Raw genomic sequence first — 18,362 nt, 5'->3', positions numbered from 1 at the left:
AAAGGATCATACACCATGATCAAGTGGGGTTTATCCCAGGAATGCAAGGATTCTTCAGTATACGCAAATCAGTCAGTGTGATAAACCATATTAACAAATTGAAGGAGAAAAACCATATGATCATCTCAATAGATGCAGAAAAAGCTTTTGACAAAATTCAACACCCATTTATGATAAAAACCCTCCAGAAAGTAGGCATAGAGGGAACTTACCTCAACATAATAAAGGCCATATATGACAAACCCCAGCCCACATCGTTCTCAATGGTGAAAAACTGAAACCATTTCCACTAAGATTAGGAAAAAGACAAGGTTGCCCACTCTCACCACTATTATTCAACATAGTTTTGGAAGTTTTAGCCACAGCAATCAGAGAAGAAAAAGGAATAAAAGGTATCCAAATCAGAAAAGAAGAAGTAAAGCTGTCACTGTTTGCAGAGGACATGATACTATACATAGAGAATCCTAAAGGTGCCACCAGAAAACTACTAGAGCTAATCAATGAATCTGGTAAAGTAGCAGGATACAAAATGAATGCACAGAAATCTCTTGCATTCCTATACACTAATGATGAAAAATCTGAAAGAGAAATTAAGGAAACACTCCCATTTACCATTGCAACAAAAAGAATAAAATACCTAGAAATAAACCTACCTAAGGAAACAAAAGACCTGTATGCAGGAAACTATAAGACACTGATGAAAGAAATTAAAGATGATACAAACAGATGGAGCCACATACAATGTTCTTAGATTGGAAGAATCAACATTGTGAAAATGACTATACTACCCAACAATCTACAGATTCAGTGCAATCCCTATCAAAATACCAATGGCATTTTTCAGAGAACTAGAACAAAAAATTTCACAATTTGTGTGGAAACACAAAAGACCCCGAATAGCCAAAGCAATCTTGAAAAAGAAAAATGGAGCTGGAGGAATCAGGCTCCCTGACTTCAGACTATACTGCAAAGCTACAGTTATCAAGACAGTATGGTACTGGCAGAAAAACGAATATAGATCAATGGAACAGGATAGAAAGCCCAGAGACAAACCCACGCACATATGGTCACTTTATCTTTGATAAAGGAGGCAAGAATATACAGTGGAGAAAAGACAGCCTCTTCAATAAGTGGTGCTGGGAAAACTGGACAGCTACATGTAAAAGAATGAAATTAGAACACTCCCTAACACCATACACAAAAGTAAACTCCAAATGGATTAAAGACCTAAATGTAAGGCCAGACACTATAACACTCTTAGAGGAAAACATAGGCAGAACAGTCTATGTCATAAATCACAGCAAGATCTTTTTTGACCCACCTCCTAGAGAAATGGAAAGAAAAACAAAAACAAATGGGGCCTAATGAAATTTAAAAGCTTTTGCACAGCAAAGGAAACCATAGACAAGACGCAAAGACAACCCTCAGAATGGGAGAAAATATTTGCAAACGAAGCAACTGACAAAGGATTAATCTCCAAAATATACAAGCAGCTCATGCAACTCAATAACAAAAAAAAAAACAACCCAATCCAAAAATGGGCAGAAGACCTAAATAGACATTTCTCCAAAGAAGATATACAGATTGCCAACAAACACATGAAAGGATGCTCAGCATCACTAATCATTAGAGAAATGCAAAACTATAATGAGGTATCACCTCACACCAGTCAGAATGGCCATCATCAAAAAGTCTACATACAATAAATGCTGGAGAGGGTGTGGAGAAAAGGGAACCCTCTTGCACTGTTGGTGGGAATGTAAATTGATACAACCACTATGGAGAACAGTATGGAGGTCCCTTAAAAAATTGAAAATGGAACTACCATATGACCCAGCAATCCCACTGCTGGGCATATACCCTGAGAAAACCGTAATTCAAAAAGAGTCATGTATCACAGTGTTCATTGCAGCTCTATTTACAATAGCCAGGACATGGAAGCAACCTAAGTGTCCATGGATAGATGAATGGATAAAGAAGATGTGGCACATATATACAATGGAATATTACTCAGCCATAAAAAGAAACGAAATTGAGTTAGTTGTAGTGAGGTGGATGGACCTAGAGACTGTCATACAGAGTGAAGTAAGTCAGAAGGAGAAAAACAAATACTGTATACTAACACATATATATGGAATCTAAAAAAAAAAAAAAAACTTTCTGAAGAACCTAGGGTCAGGACAGGAATAATGACGCAGACGTGGAGAATGGACCTGAGGACACAGGGAGGGGGAAGGGTAAGCTGGGACGAAGTGAGAGAGTGGCACGGACACATATACACTACCAAATGTAAAATAGATAGCTAGTGGGAAGCAGCTGCATAGCACAGGGAGATGAGCTCAGTGCTTTGTGACCACCTAGAGTGGTGGGTTAGGGAGGGTGGGTGGGAGATGCAAGAGGGAGGCAATATGAGGATATATGTATACGTATAGCTGATTCACTTTGTGATAGAGCAGAAACTAACACCATTGCAAAGCAGTTATACTCCAATAAAGATGTTAAAAAAAAAAATATATATATATATATATATATAAAGTAAAATTAATAGAATTAAGAAAAAACTATAACTTGACTACGAACTCAGTAAAGATTAAATGAGATAATTTCCCTCATTTGGCTAATTAAAATGCAAGAAATGATAATACTTCTGTATTTGTCAGTATTAATATATGTTTTGCATCGGTAGTGGAGAAGAGGGCTTTCTGAAAATAAAGACTCCTGCTTAAGTAGTAAGAGAAGCAGATTTGGCTGGTACTATGTTTGAAGAGAAATTAAAAGTTTTGACATGCCCATTTCTGCCCTCAGTCAAGAAAAGAAGGGTAGCTGATTGGTTTTTAAGTTTTCATTTACACCTAAGCTGTCTTTCCCATCTGTTAATGAACTCTTGATGATGCATCATGTCTTTCTCAGGATTGCTAATTAGCAAAGAAACGTGAGCCAAACTTACATAATTGTTGTTACTCTGAACTCTCTTTTCAGTCTTTTGGCAGGATCACCATGATATAGAACATAGCCAGAAGGATTGTATTACTGAAAAAAATGTACATGTGCAAGAAGGGGAACTAAAGGTGAAATTTAGGAAGTGAGGAAAAAACCCCATTCACAAGGACAGTATTCATTAAATAAAAAGGGGCAATTACTGTTGCCTCCCATACTACAAGTAGGAATAAAACCCCCGAAGTGTATAGATATAATATTAAACTAAATATGAATGAAACCAGCTGCGTGAATATTCATTTAGAAAATCTCATCATCAGATTTTTATAAAGAAATTCTAAATTTGACCTCCAGAATCCTCTCTAACCTTTCTTAAAAGCGCATTGTAGATCCTGGCAGTAAGTCATTAATTGTTTAATGTTTTTGTAAAATACAATTTTTTTGATAGGTCTGTCTTCTGGAACTCACAGCATTGTTCTAACTTGATTATAGTAAGCTTATTCTAGAATTTAATACCTCTTTTTCTGTCTTGTGCGAGTGTGCACGCGTGCACACACACACTCAATATTGCTGTACGCAGAGGGCAAAAGTTTAGAACTATCAGATTTAGGTGGTTGACCTTCAGCTCCAGTTAAGAACTAAAATTAGATCCATGTGGACTATATATCCAGTGACATCCATCAGAGAAGAATGTAGGCATAACCTTGAGAAACCAGGGAGGCATCATTCAAGGGATCCTGCCTTAACTGTAAAATTGCTTTCACATTTGAATTTTTATCTTAAAAATTCATGTGACTTTTTGTATTGTGAGTTTTAACACATTTGTTTATTTTTATGTAGAAACTTCCCCACCCCCACCTTTGATAAATCTTTCCATAAAACAGTGGTTAAAGAGGATGCACAAGGATTGTCCTGTGACTTTAAGTATCCCTGGCACTGTGCCATATCTCCCGGATGTGCCTATTTTAAGAGCAGGGTCCTTATCCCATCACTATAGGAGCACTGGTTGATTGCAGTGAGAGCATAAATCAAGCATGTGGCTAACGTTGTAGACATAATGGACAACAAAGAGGGGGTGGGATGGGGAATCCATTCTTACTAAAGAGAAAGTGGTAGACTGTAAGGATAGGTATTTCACTCCCACTACAATAGAAGAACAGAAACATTAAATAATAATAAGAAGAAGTAGAACCATGTTTAAGGGCTTAAGTCTGTTTATTTAAGGAGAAAAAAATCATTCCTCAGTAATTCCTTTCACAGACCTAGCTTATCCCAGAATTGCTTTGAATGTTGGAACACTCGTTTTTTACTTATTTCATCACCAGATATCAGTACAATGAAAAGAGAGTAGGACTGGGAGTCAAATAATAATCTTAGTCCCCTTTCCAATTGTAGCTTTCCGTGCTACCTTAAGCAAATCATTTAGCCTCCATGGTAGTCAGTTTTCATATCTATAAAATAAATATCCCCTAATGCTGTGTATGTTATTAGGTATTGTTTTCTGAAAGGATTCAAATAAATAAAGGAAATATCAGCTTTTAAAGTTAAACAGGTTTCTTTTTCATAGTTATTCTGAGAATCTTTAATATTTTAATAAGTCTTATAAGTTTCCCAGACTTCTTCTCCCACAAAACCCATTTTTTTAGTAGAACCTTTTGCACTGCTAGTGTTTGTTGATATTAAGTAGTCATTACAGCCCTTTATAACTCTTAATATTCTGATTCTGGAAATTACACTCATTTTTTTTTTTTGGCTCTTTGACTCTTTTCTGGCCTGTAGTTATGGTAGGGTTACTGCCAAGTTGAACTCACTGCCTGTGCTATGTGTGTACTCTGCCCCTCTTTCCAACTTGAACTAGAAAGTTATTGCATTTTCCTGTTTCTTATAAATAAAACAGACTTTAGTTTAGTCCTTGTCTTTTGCAGTGTTCACTTTCTCTGTTCACTGTTGTTTCATTTTTTTATTTGGTTGTTCAGTCATTGGCACATTTTTTTTTTTTTGGCTGCATCGGGTCTTAGTTGCGGCTCAGGTCTTACTTGCGGCACGCAGGGTCTTCATTGAGGCGTGTGAGCTTCTCTCTAGTTGTGGTGCGTGGGCTCTGTAGTTGTGGCACACAGGGTCCAGAGCGCGTCGGCTCTGTAGTTTGCGGCACACGGGCTCTCTTCGTTGAGGCACACGAGCTCAGTAGTTGTGGCACGTGGGCTTAGTTGCCCCGTGGCATGTGGGATCTTAGTTCCCTGACCAGGGATCGAACCTGCGTCCCTTGCACTGGAAGGCAGATTCTTTACCATTGGGCCACCAGGGAAGTCCCTAGTCATTGGCCCATTTTTACTCTAAGTTAATTTATGAATCTTTACCTGAATTTCACCAACTAATAATAAAGATTTTTTAAAACCTCTGTACATTAAATCCTTTTGGTAAGCACTGTTGTTGGAGAGAAAACTAGATGTCAAATGTACATGTAGACTTATTATTTCAATCAGAAAACAAGCCTCCTTCAAGATAACTGCTATTGTCTGAGATGTTTAATTAGAGGTCTTGTTCTTAGAAATGTACAATTTTGCCTGTTACTGTGTACCATCCTCTCATTTAATAAACAACACTGTAATACATAGGGTATTATCCCATTTCACACGTAACGAACCTTATGCTCAGAAAAAACAAATAACGTGCCCAGATCTCACAGGTAATAAATAGCAAAGTGAAGGCTGTCTAACTTGGCAACTCATATTCTCTATTATACCATGTAGCCTCTTACTAAACTGTATGGTAATACTATATATATAGCACCTACATTGTAGTTACAATGTATGTGCACATAAATTTATTTAGTATTTATTTTATTCTAAGGTAGCACATACACATTATCTCATTTAATTCCCCCAACAACCCTATGAAGTAGCTACTATCATACCTATTTTATCTTGGCTTTATTAAATAGACACTTGGTGAGATCTTAATGAGCGAATAGATGAACAACTGAACAATGAGCAAATGAACAACTTGGCACGACCAGGCCAAGTTGGTCTAACTCTTGGTATTAGATATAGAGAGTAGTTGCTTAATCATTGAGGCAAAATATAATTTCTGTTACTTATGGAATGATGGTATAAGAAGTTCTGGATGGGGCATCAATGGGGCATCATATTTCAAAGGTGCATTCTTATTTAAATTTAAAGCTAAGTTGTTGCAACGAAGGGACCCCAAGAAAGAAGTGATTTAAGGACTATAGGTGTTTATTACCTTTCCAAGTAACAGTCCTGAGGTTATCAACCATGCAGATGAGTAGGTCAGCTCCATGTGTTTATTCAGTGACCCAGTTTCTTTATAAGTTTGTCAAGTCATGCTTTGCCGTTGCGCATTGTTCTAGCCTATATTGGGGCTGCCACTTCCAGGTTCTGGGCTGCAGAAGGGGACAAGAAAAGGGAGAAGGCATGCCCGCTGTCTTAATGACCCAAACCTGAAAAGGGCATACAGTGTGTCCACACACATTCCAGCAAGAGCTCAGTCATATGGCCATGAAGAAGAGCTGAGGAGCGTGCTGTAGCTAGGCAGCCATGAGACTTGCCACAGTTCTGTTACTGTTTAAGAAAGGGAGAATGGATTTTGATGGACATCTATCACTTTTCACCACAATGCCTAACAATTAAACAAAGTCTTAGGAAGTATGTTTATGAGGCTTTATATTATTTCCTCATTAGTCTGGGATCTTAGTTAGTTTTTCTGCCTTGATTATATACTAGAAGAAAACTTATACAGGATAAAATGCATTCACTAGAACAGTGCTTCTCACATTATTTGTGATGAAGGACCAAGTTTTTTGTTTGTTTGTTAATTTTTCCCTAATTTGTGGTAGACCACTACTTTAACAAATACAATAAAGATGAATCATTAAAGAAATAATCACATCCTTGGATGTCATAGCAAAGTCAAATCACTATAAAGGTTTCTGAATACATACTTTCAACTTTTTATACCTATCTCAACTTACGAACCTATCTCAGCATGGTCTGGGAACAAACAGTTTGTGAACTGGCACCAATCTGCAGATACTTTTCAGTAGTACTTGTCTCAAAAGTGTTCTCTGGGAACTTCCCTGGTGGTGCAGTGGTTAAGAATCTGCCTGCCAATGCAGGGGACACAGGTTTAAGCCCTGGTCCAGGAAGATCCCACAGGCCGCGGAGCAACTAAGCCCATGCGCCACAACTACTGAAGCCCACGCACCTAGAGCCCATGCTCCGCAACAAGAGAAGCCACCGCAATGAGAAGCCCACATACCACAACGAAGACCCAACGCAGCCAAAAATTAATTAATTAATTAATTAATTATTTTAAAGTGTTTTCTAACTACCTCTTTTGGTTGCCAGAGTACAGTAGACTATGTCTGTATTTTAAGCAAACACATTTTCTTTGTATATAAAACTTGACTTTCGAGGAAACCTGCACAAGCCTCTTAGATAGCCGCATCCACCAGAGGGCAGACAGCAGAAGCAAGGAGAACTACAGTCCTGCAGCCTGTGGAACAAAAACCACATTCACAGAAAGGTAGACAAGATGAAAAGGCAGAGGGCTATGGACCAGATGAAGGAACAAGATAAAACTCCAGAAAAACAACTAAATGAAGTGGAGATAGGAAACCTTCCAGAAAAAGAATTCAGAATAATGATACTGAAGATGATCCAGGACCTCGGAAAAACAATGGAGGCAAAGATCAAGAAGATGCAAGAAATGTTTAACAAAGACCTAGAAGAATTAAAGAACAAACAAACAGAGATGACCAATACAATAACTGAAATGAAAAATATACTAGAAGGAATCAATAGCAGAATAACTGAGGCAGAAGAACGGATAAGTGACCTGGAAGACAGAATGGTGGAATTCACTGCTGCAGAACAGAATAAAGACAAAAGAATGAAAAGAAATGAAGACAGCCTAAGAGACCTCTGGGACAACATTAAATGCAACAACATTCACATTATAGGGGTCCCAGAAAGAGAAGAGAGACAGAAAGGACCCGAGAAAATATTTGAAGAGATTATAGTCGAAAACTTCCCTAACATGGGAAAGGAAATAGCCACCAAAGTCCAGGAAGCGCAGCAAGTCCCATACAGGATAAACCCAAGGAGAAACACGCCGTGACACATAGTAATCAAATTGACAAAAATTAAAGACAAAGAAAAATTATTGAAAGCAGCCAGGGAGAAACGACAAATAACATACAAGGGAACTCCCATAAGGTTAACAGCTGATTTCTCAGCAGAAACTCTACAAGCCAGAAGGGAGTGGCATGATATACTTAAAGTGATGAAAGGGAGGAACCTACAAGCAAGATTACTCTACCCGGCAAGGATCTCATTCAGATTCGATGGAGAAATCAAAAGCTTTACAGACAAGCAAAAGCTAAGAGAATTCAGCACCACCAAACCAGCTCTACAACAAATGCTAAAGGAACTTCTCTAAGTGGTAAACACAAGAGAATAAAAGGACCTACAAAAACAAACGCAAAACAATTAAGAAAATGGTAATAGGAACATACATATCGATAATTACCTTAAACGTGAATGGATTAAATGCTCCAACCAAAAGACACAGGCTTGCTGAATGGATACAAAAAAAAGACCCATATATATGCTGTCTACAAGAGACCCACTTCAGACCTAGGGACACATACAGACTGAAAGTGAGGGGATGGAAAAAGATATTCCATGCAAATGGAAATCAAAAGAAAGCTGGAGTCGCAATACTCATATCAGATAAAATAGACTTTAAAATAAAGAATGTTACAAGAGACAAGGAAGGACACTACATAATGATCAAGGGATCAATCCAAGAAGAAGATGTAACAATTATAAATATATATGCACCCAACATAGGAGCACCTCAATACATAAGGCAACTGCTAACAGCTGTAAAAGAGGAAATTGACAATAACACAGTAATAGTGGGGGACTTTAACACCTCACTTACACCAATGGACAGATCATCCAAAATGAAAATAAATAAGGAAACAGAAGCTTTACATGACACAATAGACCAGATAGATTTAATTGATATTTATAGGACATTCCATCCAAAAATGGCAGATTACACTTTCTTCTCAAGTGTGCACGGAACATTCTCCAGGATAGATCACATCTTGGGTCACAAATCAAGCCTCGGTAAATTTAAGAAAATTGAAATCATATCAAGCATCTTTTCTGACCACAACACTATGAGATTAGAAATCAATTACAGGGAAAAAAAACATAAAAAACACGAACTCATGGAGGCTAAACACTACTAAATAACCAAGAGATCACTGAAGAAATCAAAAAATATCTAGAGACAAATGACAATGAAAACACGACAATCCAAAACCAATGGGATGCAGCAAAAGCAGTTCTAAGAGGGAAGTTTATAGCTATACAAGCCTACCTCAAGAAACAAGAAAAATCTCAAATAAATAATCTAACCTTACACCTAAAGGAACTAGTGAAAGAAGAACAAACACAACCCAAAGTTAGCAGAAGGAAAGAAATCATAAAGATCAGAGCAGAAATAAATGAAATAGAAACAAAGAAAACAATAGCAAAGATCAATAAAACTAAAACCTGGTTCTTTGAGAAGATAAACAAAATTGATAAACCATTAGCCAGACTCATTAAGAAAAAGACGGAGAGATCTCAAATCAATAAAACTAGGGGGAAAAAAAAATAAAACGACTTTTCTTTTTTTAAAAATATTTTTAGAAATCAATACCATTTCTATACATCGATTATGTACTTTTAGGACAATATATAAATCATGATAGATCATTTGAATCCTCACATACACATCATAGCATGTTTTGCTTGTTTCACAGTTAAAGCCAAAGCTAATCCTAGTTTTACAGATTCATAGTGAAAAGCCTACCATTCTGGAGCTGGAAGAAGATTGCCTTAAAGAGTTTTAATGCATGTTATAGAGGAAGAAGAAAACCTAATAAAGTGACATGCTGAAGGTCACAGTTAACAAATGAGAGACAGCTATAGTATGATCATGGACTTATAGTGGAAATCACACTGGAGTCAGATGATCTCAATTGAGTCCTGGCCTTCTACTTCTTGGTTGTGTCCTTAGGCAGTCATTTAAAGAATCATATAGTAAATGTTCAGTAAGCATTCCTTAGATTGAGGAACATACATGAAAGTTTTTTTGTAAACTATAAAGCACATAAGCAAATAATATTACTATAATTATTAAAATTAGGAAGTCATCCCTTCTGATGCTAAGTCCACTGCTTTTTCTGAACTCTGCTGTATTTCATGCTAAAGATTATTGAGAGCAGGAGTCGTATTTAATATTGCATCAAGTTAAAATTATGTTTATAAGGGCTCTATAGCAATGTGGAAAATGCTTATAATTACATTAAAAATTAAAGACAGGAAACAAGATTATATACACATGATGATTGTAACTGTGTAGGCTGAAGTAATATGCATGTTACTGATACTCAAATAGATTGACTAAGGATAAATCCTTCTGTCAACTGCATATAAAATATACTAGGTAGTATAATTTTGAATGTTTTTTCTATTTTCTTCAGTAGTTTGATGCATTTTACATTTTAAAGAACATATATGTTTAAGTAATTTAAACTCTTCAGAAAAAAGAACTTTATATGAAGACAAATCTTTTCTGATGCTTGTATGAAAAGACTATTTTATGCCACGGGGCAAACCATCCTACCAGTACAATCACAAGAATAGCTTTTACTACTTCTCTGTTTCCATCTTAGAAAGGAGAAGTGTCAAGACAACATTAATAGACTTCTACTAATGCTTTAAATTCAGGGAACTTCTTAGTACAGTCAGTTTATATTTTGGGTGCTTACTGTGTTCTAGTTGCTCTGCTGAGGGCTACAAGGATTATGCTAAATAAAACAATAATAGTCACAATTCAAAGAGTGCTTGTTACACCCCAGAGTCTATTTCACAACAGCCCTCTGAGAAGTAAGTGATATTATTCCCATTTTACAAATGAGAAAGTGAGACTCAGAGAAGTAAAATAACATGTCTGAATCACACAGTGGTAAAGCTGGGTATTAAAACCAGGTTTTTCTGATTCAAAAGCCACTATAGTACATTTTCTTCTCTCATAAAAGAAGGATGTGCTTTCCACCTTCAGAGAGCTTTTAGTAGTTGAGGCAAACTCATAAAAAGAAAACAGAAAGAATGTACTAAGCACCAATGATTGCTACAAATTTTGGTTTGGGTGTTCCTTGGAGGGGAAGAATGTTGGGGGCTGAAGTGGTTAGGAAGAACTTTATATCAAAAGTTAATTTTAAGCTTAGCTTTGGAGAATGGTTAAAACTTAAATAGTCAAAGAGGGAGAAGGACTCATGCAGGTAGAGGGGAGATGGTAAGAAAGCAAAAAAGCTCTATATGAGATAATTCGAAAGGAATACAACTAGAGAGGAGGGTTTGATCGGGGAATAATATGAAAGAGAAAACTCAAAAAGCAGGGTGGAGGATCTTAAATGCTAAACTGAGGACTTTGAGATTTTTACCTTATAATAATATATAAATGATAACCAGTACTGAGCACTTAACACATTCCGGGCACTGTTCTAAGTACTATACATGTGTGATGTCGTTTAAGTCTTACAGTAGATGAGGCCCAAGGAGTCAGTAACTTGCCAAGGTCACACCATTAGAAGACAGTAGAAGAACCAGCCTTTGAACACAAGAAATTTAAATCCAGAACCCCTGATCTTAATCACAACACTGTTCTGGTTCTAGAATCCATGGTAAGTTGAACAAGTTTTAGGCCCAGGACCACTGATCTTAAGTAATACACTTCACACCTCTAGTGATTTTTAACATTTAAGAAAGGTAATGTGACCAGATAATGACATCCCATTCCTATTCCTGCCACCCTTATACATCTTTAGGACAGTTGAGGAGAAGTTAAGGTATTTGTGTTAATGGCTTTCAGCTCTGCCTACTTTTCTGTGCTTATCTGGTCAGCTACTGTCAGTTAACCCCTGGCCCCGAACATCCAAGTTATGTCAGTCCATTGTTGGTTGTAGTTTAGTGGTTCTCAGAGTGTGGCTCCTGAACCAGAAGCGACAGCGTCAACTGGGAACTTGTTAAAAGTCCCAATTATGGCCTCACTCCAGACCTACTGAATCAGAAACTCTGGAGGTGAGTACAACAATCTGTGTTTCAACAATCCTCACCTAAAGATTATCATACTAAGTGAAGTAAGTCAGAAAGAGAACGACAAATACCATATGACATCACTTACATGTGGAATCTAAAATACGACACAAACGAACATATCTACGAAACAGAAACAGACTCACAGACACAGAGAACAGACTTGTGGTTGCCAAGGGGGAGGGTGGTGGGGAGGGAAGGATTGAGAACTTGAGATTAGCAGACAAACTATTATATACAGGATGGATAAACAACAAGGTCTGTTGTATGACGCAGAGACCTATGTTCAGTATCCTGTGACAAACCGTAATGGAAGAGAATATGAAAAAGAATATATATATATATATATATATATATATATATATATATATATATATATATATATATATCTGAATCACTTTGCTGTACAGCAGAAATTAACACTGTAAATCAACTGTACTTAAATAAAATTAACAACAACAACGGGTAATCCTTTAGGTGATTAGCATGCATGCTGAAGTTTGAGAACCATTACTGTAGTATACTCTAGGGTTTCCATTCCGGAGCAAACTACCAAAAATTTTTGACAATACCTGGTATTAAGATTGAGAATCTCAATCTTGAGTCTCTGCTGCTGGGTCTTGCAGTCTAACTTTTCGGAAATAGCCATGGCTCCTAAGCTAACGAGCATTTTAAAAGGGCTTTTCTTCAGCCTCTCTGAAGTAATTATACTTTGTAAGCACACCTAAGCTTTGCTTTACGACTTTAGTTCGTTCCTGAAAACCTACCTCTAAGGAAAAAGTTTTTAACTTAGAAGGTATTTCCATCCATTCTAATGGAAAAAAAATTATGTGTTCCATGGTTATCTAAGATACCAAAATAGTTTCAGATTTAAAAATATATCAGTTGAACAATGATAACAAGTTTGTATAAATAAATACTTTGAAAGTAAATAAAAACAGTTTGTACTTAAAATGTTATGTAATGATGATTTATTGTGCTTGCAAAATGAGGAAGAGAAGACTTGATAGTGAGAGGTGGTTGGTGGTGGAATACAAAGGAGTTATTCTTTGGAAGGGGCTGGAGAGTCAGGTGGTAGACTTTAAAGCTGGTAATCTTTGGGAGTCTGTGGTTATCTTGCACTTAAAGACAGCTGTAGCACACTTGGGCCAGCCACTGGGATACAGATGAAACATAGCCTCTGTTCTCAAGGAGCCTGGAAAAGGAGTGAGATGCCCCAACAGCTCACTCTGTAAAAAGGAACTAAGTGCTTGTTGGAACTAAGTGCTATATAGAAAGAGAGCAAATGAGGGAGTGGCTTCGGAGTCTTCTAGACCCCTTAGTCCTCAAATTAAACCTTAGAAAAAGAGTGGGGTCCTGACTGGTGGAAATGGGGACAGAGTAGGCCATGCTGAGAGAATGGAAGGAGAAAGGTTCAGGACATATGGTCAGGGGATTGGGAGTCCCTTTGGAGCACTTGGAAAAGAAAGGAGAAGGAGAGTATGTGTGTGACGGAGACAGCAGTAGGAAAGGGGACACAGCTTATTTCAACTGCATTCTGTGGGCAACAGGGAGCTATGGAAAGTGTTTGAAGAGAACAGAGCATGTTTTAGGAAGAATAAAATCAACTGAAAAAAAGTTATAGCACAGGAAAATAACATTAGGGCAAAATAAAGATGAAACAGGAGCACCTTTGAAACATAGAAGTCGCGCATGCACTCAACAGATGGAGCAATCATAAAGAATGCTGCTACCTCTTCACTGTTCTTGCTTGGTGTTCATGTGCAAAGCAAAACTTTCTGATTCATCCAGTTGTGGTACATGGTTTATTTGTTCTTTGTTCTTTATAATATTCTCTGAATAGAAATGATCGTATGGAGTACAGCGATGAGTGTGTCTTAACTATTCCTTTGTTATATTTTTATGTCTGATTTTTTTTAAGTTGTAATACAAAAAAGGGAGGGGTCATTGTCCAAGAAGTGGTATTACTTTTCAAGGGACATTACAGCAAAAAGCTACCTAGCTGTTGTCATGTGAGGCAAGTCTGTGATGAGAAATGACATCAACTATGATGAGTTTAAAACAACTATGATTGAAAACTGTGCTTAAAACAGTCTCGGTTGCTGATCTCCTACAAGCCTTTAAATGAGGCAATTTTTAACTATAAATTTTATAGGCCTCTCTAATTTCTTTTATGTAGCCTTCTTATGTCCCAGAGTTTAACAGTCCATTTGGCTAATAGCCTTGGCTATGCCAGTTTGTATTCATATTTTGCTTTTTTTCTTTCTTGAGTCTGAAGGTGGAGGAAGAAGGAAGCCATATTACCCACAGATTTTTTTTTTTCTGGATTTTATTGTTGCTCTTGTTTTTGGTTTAGAAAGAAAAGAGCTAAAGATTTCGGTGTTTTATTAGATATGTAGAACTCCAAATTCACATATATAGTATTTTATAATATCATATTTATTATGTATTTCTTAACTAGGAATGTAGATAATTTCCCTCTTGAGTAAAATTGTATGGGAGCAAAGGTTATTTAACTCCACCACCCAGGAATATACCACATAGGAAATAGTATGTAGAAGGTACTTTTTTTTTGTCTTGGATGTGAAAGATCTGAAATTGGAGAAAATTTCCCATTTTTTATATTTTTAATAGTAGGCACATTATACTTTCCTTCACCCCAAAACTGCATTCATGAAAAAAATGCTTTAACAATGATATTAAAACATTAAATGGAAGTCCCTTCCAGTTATCAGGTATGTTAAAGAATAGAGTGCCTTTTTTTTTTTTGGCTGCCCCGGGTCTTAGTTGTGGCCTGCGAGATCTAGTTCTCTGACCAGGGATCGAACCCAGGCCCCCTGCATTGGGAGCGCAGAATCTTAACCACTGGACCACCAGGGAAGTCCCAGGGATAGAGTTTTTTTTAGCTTGTTAGGTTAATTTCCTTCCCACCTCCATCTAGAGAGCATAGTACATTTAAAATGGGCATTTCCGGGTTTCCCTGGTGGCTCAGTGGTTAAGAATCCGCCTGCCAATGCAGGGGACATGGGTTCGAGCCCTGGTTCAGGAAGATCCCACATGCCGTGGAGCAACTAAACCCGTGCACCACAACTACTGAGCCTGCACTCTAGAGCCCGCATGCCACAACTACTGAGCCTGCATGCCACAACTACTGAAGCCTGCGTGCCTAGAGCCCGTGCTCTGCAACAAGAGAAGCCGCCGCAATGAGAAGCCCGTGCACCGCAATGAAGAGTAGCCCCCGTTCACCGCACCTAGAGAAAGCCCGCGCACAGCAACAAAGACCCAATGCAGCCAAAAATAAATAAATAAAATAAATAAATTTATAACAAAAATTGACATTTCCATAGCTGTTTGACTCAGATGTACTGAGAAGATGCACATGGCCTAGGATTCCTGCCAAGATCATAACGCTTGACCCACAGATAGCCTCTTTTTAAAAAAGTTAAAGTCTGATGATAGGTTAATAGAAACTTTGTAAAACCTTGTATTGGTCATAGTTGTTGTTGCTGTTATTTTAATAAAATGTAACGGGTATAGAAATGGTCAGCAGTGGAATGGTTATACCTGCTTGCTGCACATATAAGGTTTGAGCTTCAGAGACCCAGATCTGCAGTTTATGGAGAAGAAAGCTGGACATTGAATTTTGAGAGAATTATCAGTGGTTCTTAAATTTGGCAATGACAGAAATAACTATTTTTCAAAAAATTCAAGATAGAGTACACTTTGGGTCCAAATAAAGAGTTGTTTCTGAGATAGCGGTAGCAAAATTTGGAACCAGGACTACTACATATATTTGTGTAATCTGTGCCCTGCACCAAGAGAACAAAGGGAAGCTTAAGATCCTGCCCACACTCTGAGCTTCCCAAGCCATGTGTCCTGGCACAGGGCTGCCCAGAGGAAGAGGGCTGTTTTGTAATTTGTCTACCCAGTAGGAACATTTTTTGCAGTTAGCCTGGAGAGGGGCACCTTTTTGCAGTTGACTCAAAGGCATCATATATGCTAGCTGAGCCCTCTTTGGAACCCAACACTTGGAATAATTTTTATCAGTGTTGGCAGCAAAAGATCTCTGGGGTCACTTGATGATTAAATGTTATTACACGTTAGCTAAAGAGAGTTCTAAGGTTTATAAAACATGGGACTACTGCAGTAGTACTACTCAGAAGAAATAGCACAGCTGAAACTGGGCAGAAATGCAGACTTCTTTAAGTCTTTTTATGAGAGCCTATACTTGTGGCCAATTGTGAACCAATTCTCAAGGCATTAATCTTTATTTCCAGGAAGGAAACAGCTATGATTCAGATGATTACCTTCTATCCTGATAGTATGTGTAGTCTGATGTTAAAAATTCATTGAGAACAAAGCCATATAAGACATTTGAAACTAGTCAGTTAAAAAGAGAATAAGTGATTTTATAGAAAGAATATTGGGCTGGAAATTAGGAAACCTATACTCTATCTGTTGCTACCCCACTAATTCACCCTGGCCCCATACAAGTAACTTAACCTTTCTGGCCCTCAATTTCCATATCTGTAAAGTAAAAGAAGTACACCAAATATAAGGTCTCTTTCAGTTCTAACATTCTGTGACTTTAAAAAAGTAAAAACCTTTTCTAGCCAGATTTTGAACTGCAATTAAATACATTGATAGAGAAACATTCTGTTTTAAATCACTTAAGCCAAATAATGATTTTTTCATACTCATTCTTGTTTTTCAGAAACTCTGTGAAGGCATATTTAAAGTCCTTTTAAAGGACATCCCAACAACATGTCAAGTGTCCTGCCTGGAAGTTCTCCGCATTCTCTCCAGAGACAAAAAGGTTTTAGTTCCTGTAACAACTAAGGAAAATATGCAGATACTGCTGCGACTAGCCAAGCTAAATGAGTCGGATGATTCTTTGGAGAAGGTGTCAGAGTTCCCAGTTATTGTGGAGTCATTAAAATGTCTTTGTAACATAGTGTTCAACAGTCAGATGGCACAGCAGCTCAGCCTGGAACTTAACCTTGCTGCAAAGCTCTGTAACCTCCTGAGAAAGTGCAAGGACCGAAAGTTTATCAATGACATTAAGTGCTTTGACTTGCGCTTGCTCTTCGTCCTGTCACTTTTGCACACCGACATCAGGTCACAATTGCGCTATGAGCTCCAAGGACTACCGCTGCTAACCCAGATCTTGGAAAGTGCCTTTAGCATCAAGTGGACCGATGAATATGAATCGGCCATAGACCGTAATGGACCTCCTCTCTCACCTCAGGAGACAGACTGTGCCATTGAGGCCCTCAAAGCTCTCTTCAATGTGACGGTAGACAGTTGGAAGGTGCATAAAGAGGTAAGGTTGAGAAGAATATTCTTATCTACTTGGAATTTCATTGGTTTAGGGTGTCCTTAGAGCTGCCTGCCAGAGAGGAATGCTAAGTAGGGAAATGGTGGAAAAAGTTTCCAATTCCCTCATTAATCATTTAAATGACTCAAGATACATTTCTTAACCATTATAACTCTTATTCTTCCCATTTGTGTAACACTTATCAGAAGAAAAGGGTGAAGATTGACTACTGTTTTGTTAGATGCCAAATATAGTTCCTTTTCTGATTTGTACTATCATGTGTCTTTTTTTTTTTAAGTGCCTCTTTCAGGAACAAGGTTTAAATGATGGATTTAAAGGGAAACAAAACAATGTGATTCATAAAGGTATAGGCATTTTCATTGCCTGCAGTCTTAAAGAAACAAAGATATTCAGGCAAGTTGAAATTGATCAATCAGAATTGATGTCTGCTCAGTAGAGTAAAAGACACTGTTTATCACCTATCATCCTAGTCTCCTAACGTGTTACTCTGTAGTGTTAGATAACGATCAGAAGTGTAGGACAACTAGATAGCCATGCTTATATACAGTCCTAGAAAACAAGTATAATTATACCAGAATATGGGAAAGTTTATTTTAAACCACTTGACTTATTGCTAGACTAAGATCCTTTTCTGTGGCTTGGACCTTCTAGCAACCCAAAGTGAGGCAGATTTGATAGTTTAAATTTGAGTACCCACAAGAACAATATGCTAAATAAGAAGCTTAGTTTAAGGAAGTCAACAATTTTAAGTAAACTGGACATAAACTTTTTCCCTTGCTTCTAGAATCTTAACATTTCACATTTACCCTCTCTCTTTAACCTTAAATAACTCATAAAATTTAGTCTCTGCCTTAAAAAGAAAAGAAAAGAAAAGAAAGAAAAGTATTTTGGTGGCAGAGCAAATTATC

General features: G+C 37.4%; 1 protein-coding gene across 10 annotated transcripts in view; it reads left to right on the top strand.

Moving 5' to 3' along the window:
• Nucleotides 1-18,362, top strand: part of RIC8B (RIC8 guanine nucleotide exchange factor B) — a 118,380-nt gene that overhangs the window by 25,002 nt on the left and 75,016 nt on the right. For all 10 annotated transcript variants that reach the window (XR_014252276.1, XR_014252277.1, XR_014252278.1 and 7 more), the window contains exon 3: nucleotides 16,831-17,439. Coding sequence is in view for 3 of the 10 variants with exons in the window: in XM_082419447.1 (XP_082275573.1) it covers nucleotides 16,831-17,439 (609 nt within the window). In the remaining 7 variants the exon portion in view is untranslated. The remainder of the gene's footprint in view (nucleotides 1-16,830; nucleotides 17,440-18,362) is intronic.

This window comes from Balaenoptera physalus (genome assembly GCF_965194825.1).
Source record: "Balaenoptera physalus genome assembly, chromosome: 13".
Lineage (NCBI taxonomy): Eukaryota > Metazoa > Chordata > Mammalia > Artiodactyla > Balaenopteridae > Balaenoptera > Balaenoptera physalus.
This window is presented reverse-complemented; position numbering and strand designations above follow the sequence as displayed.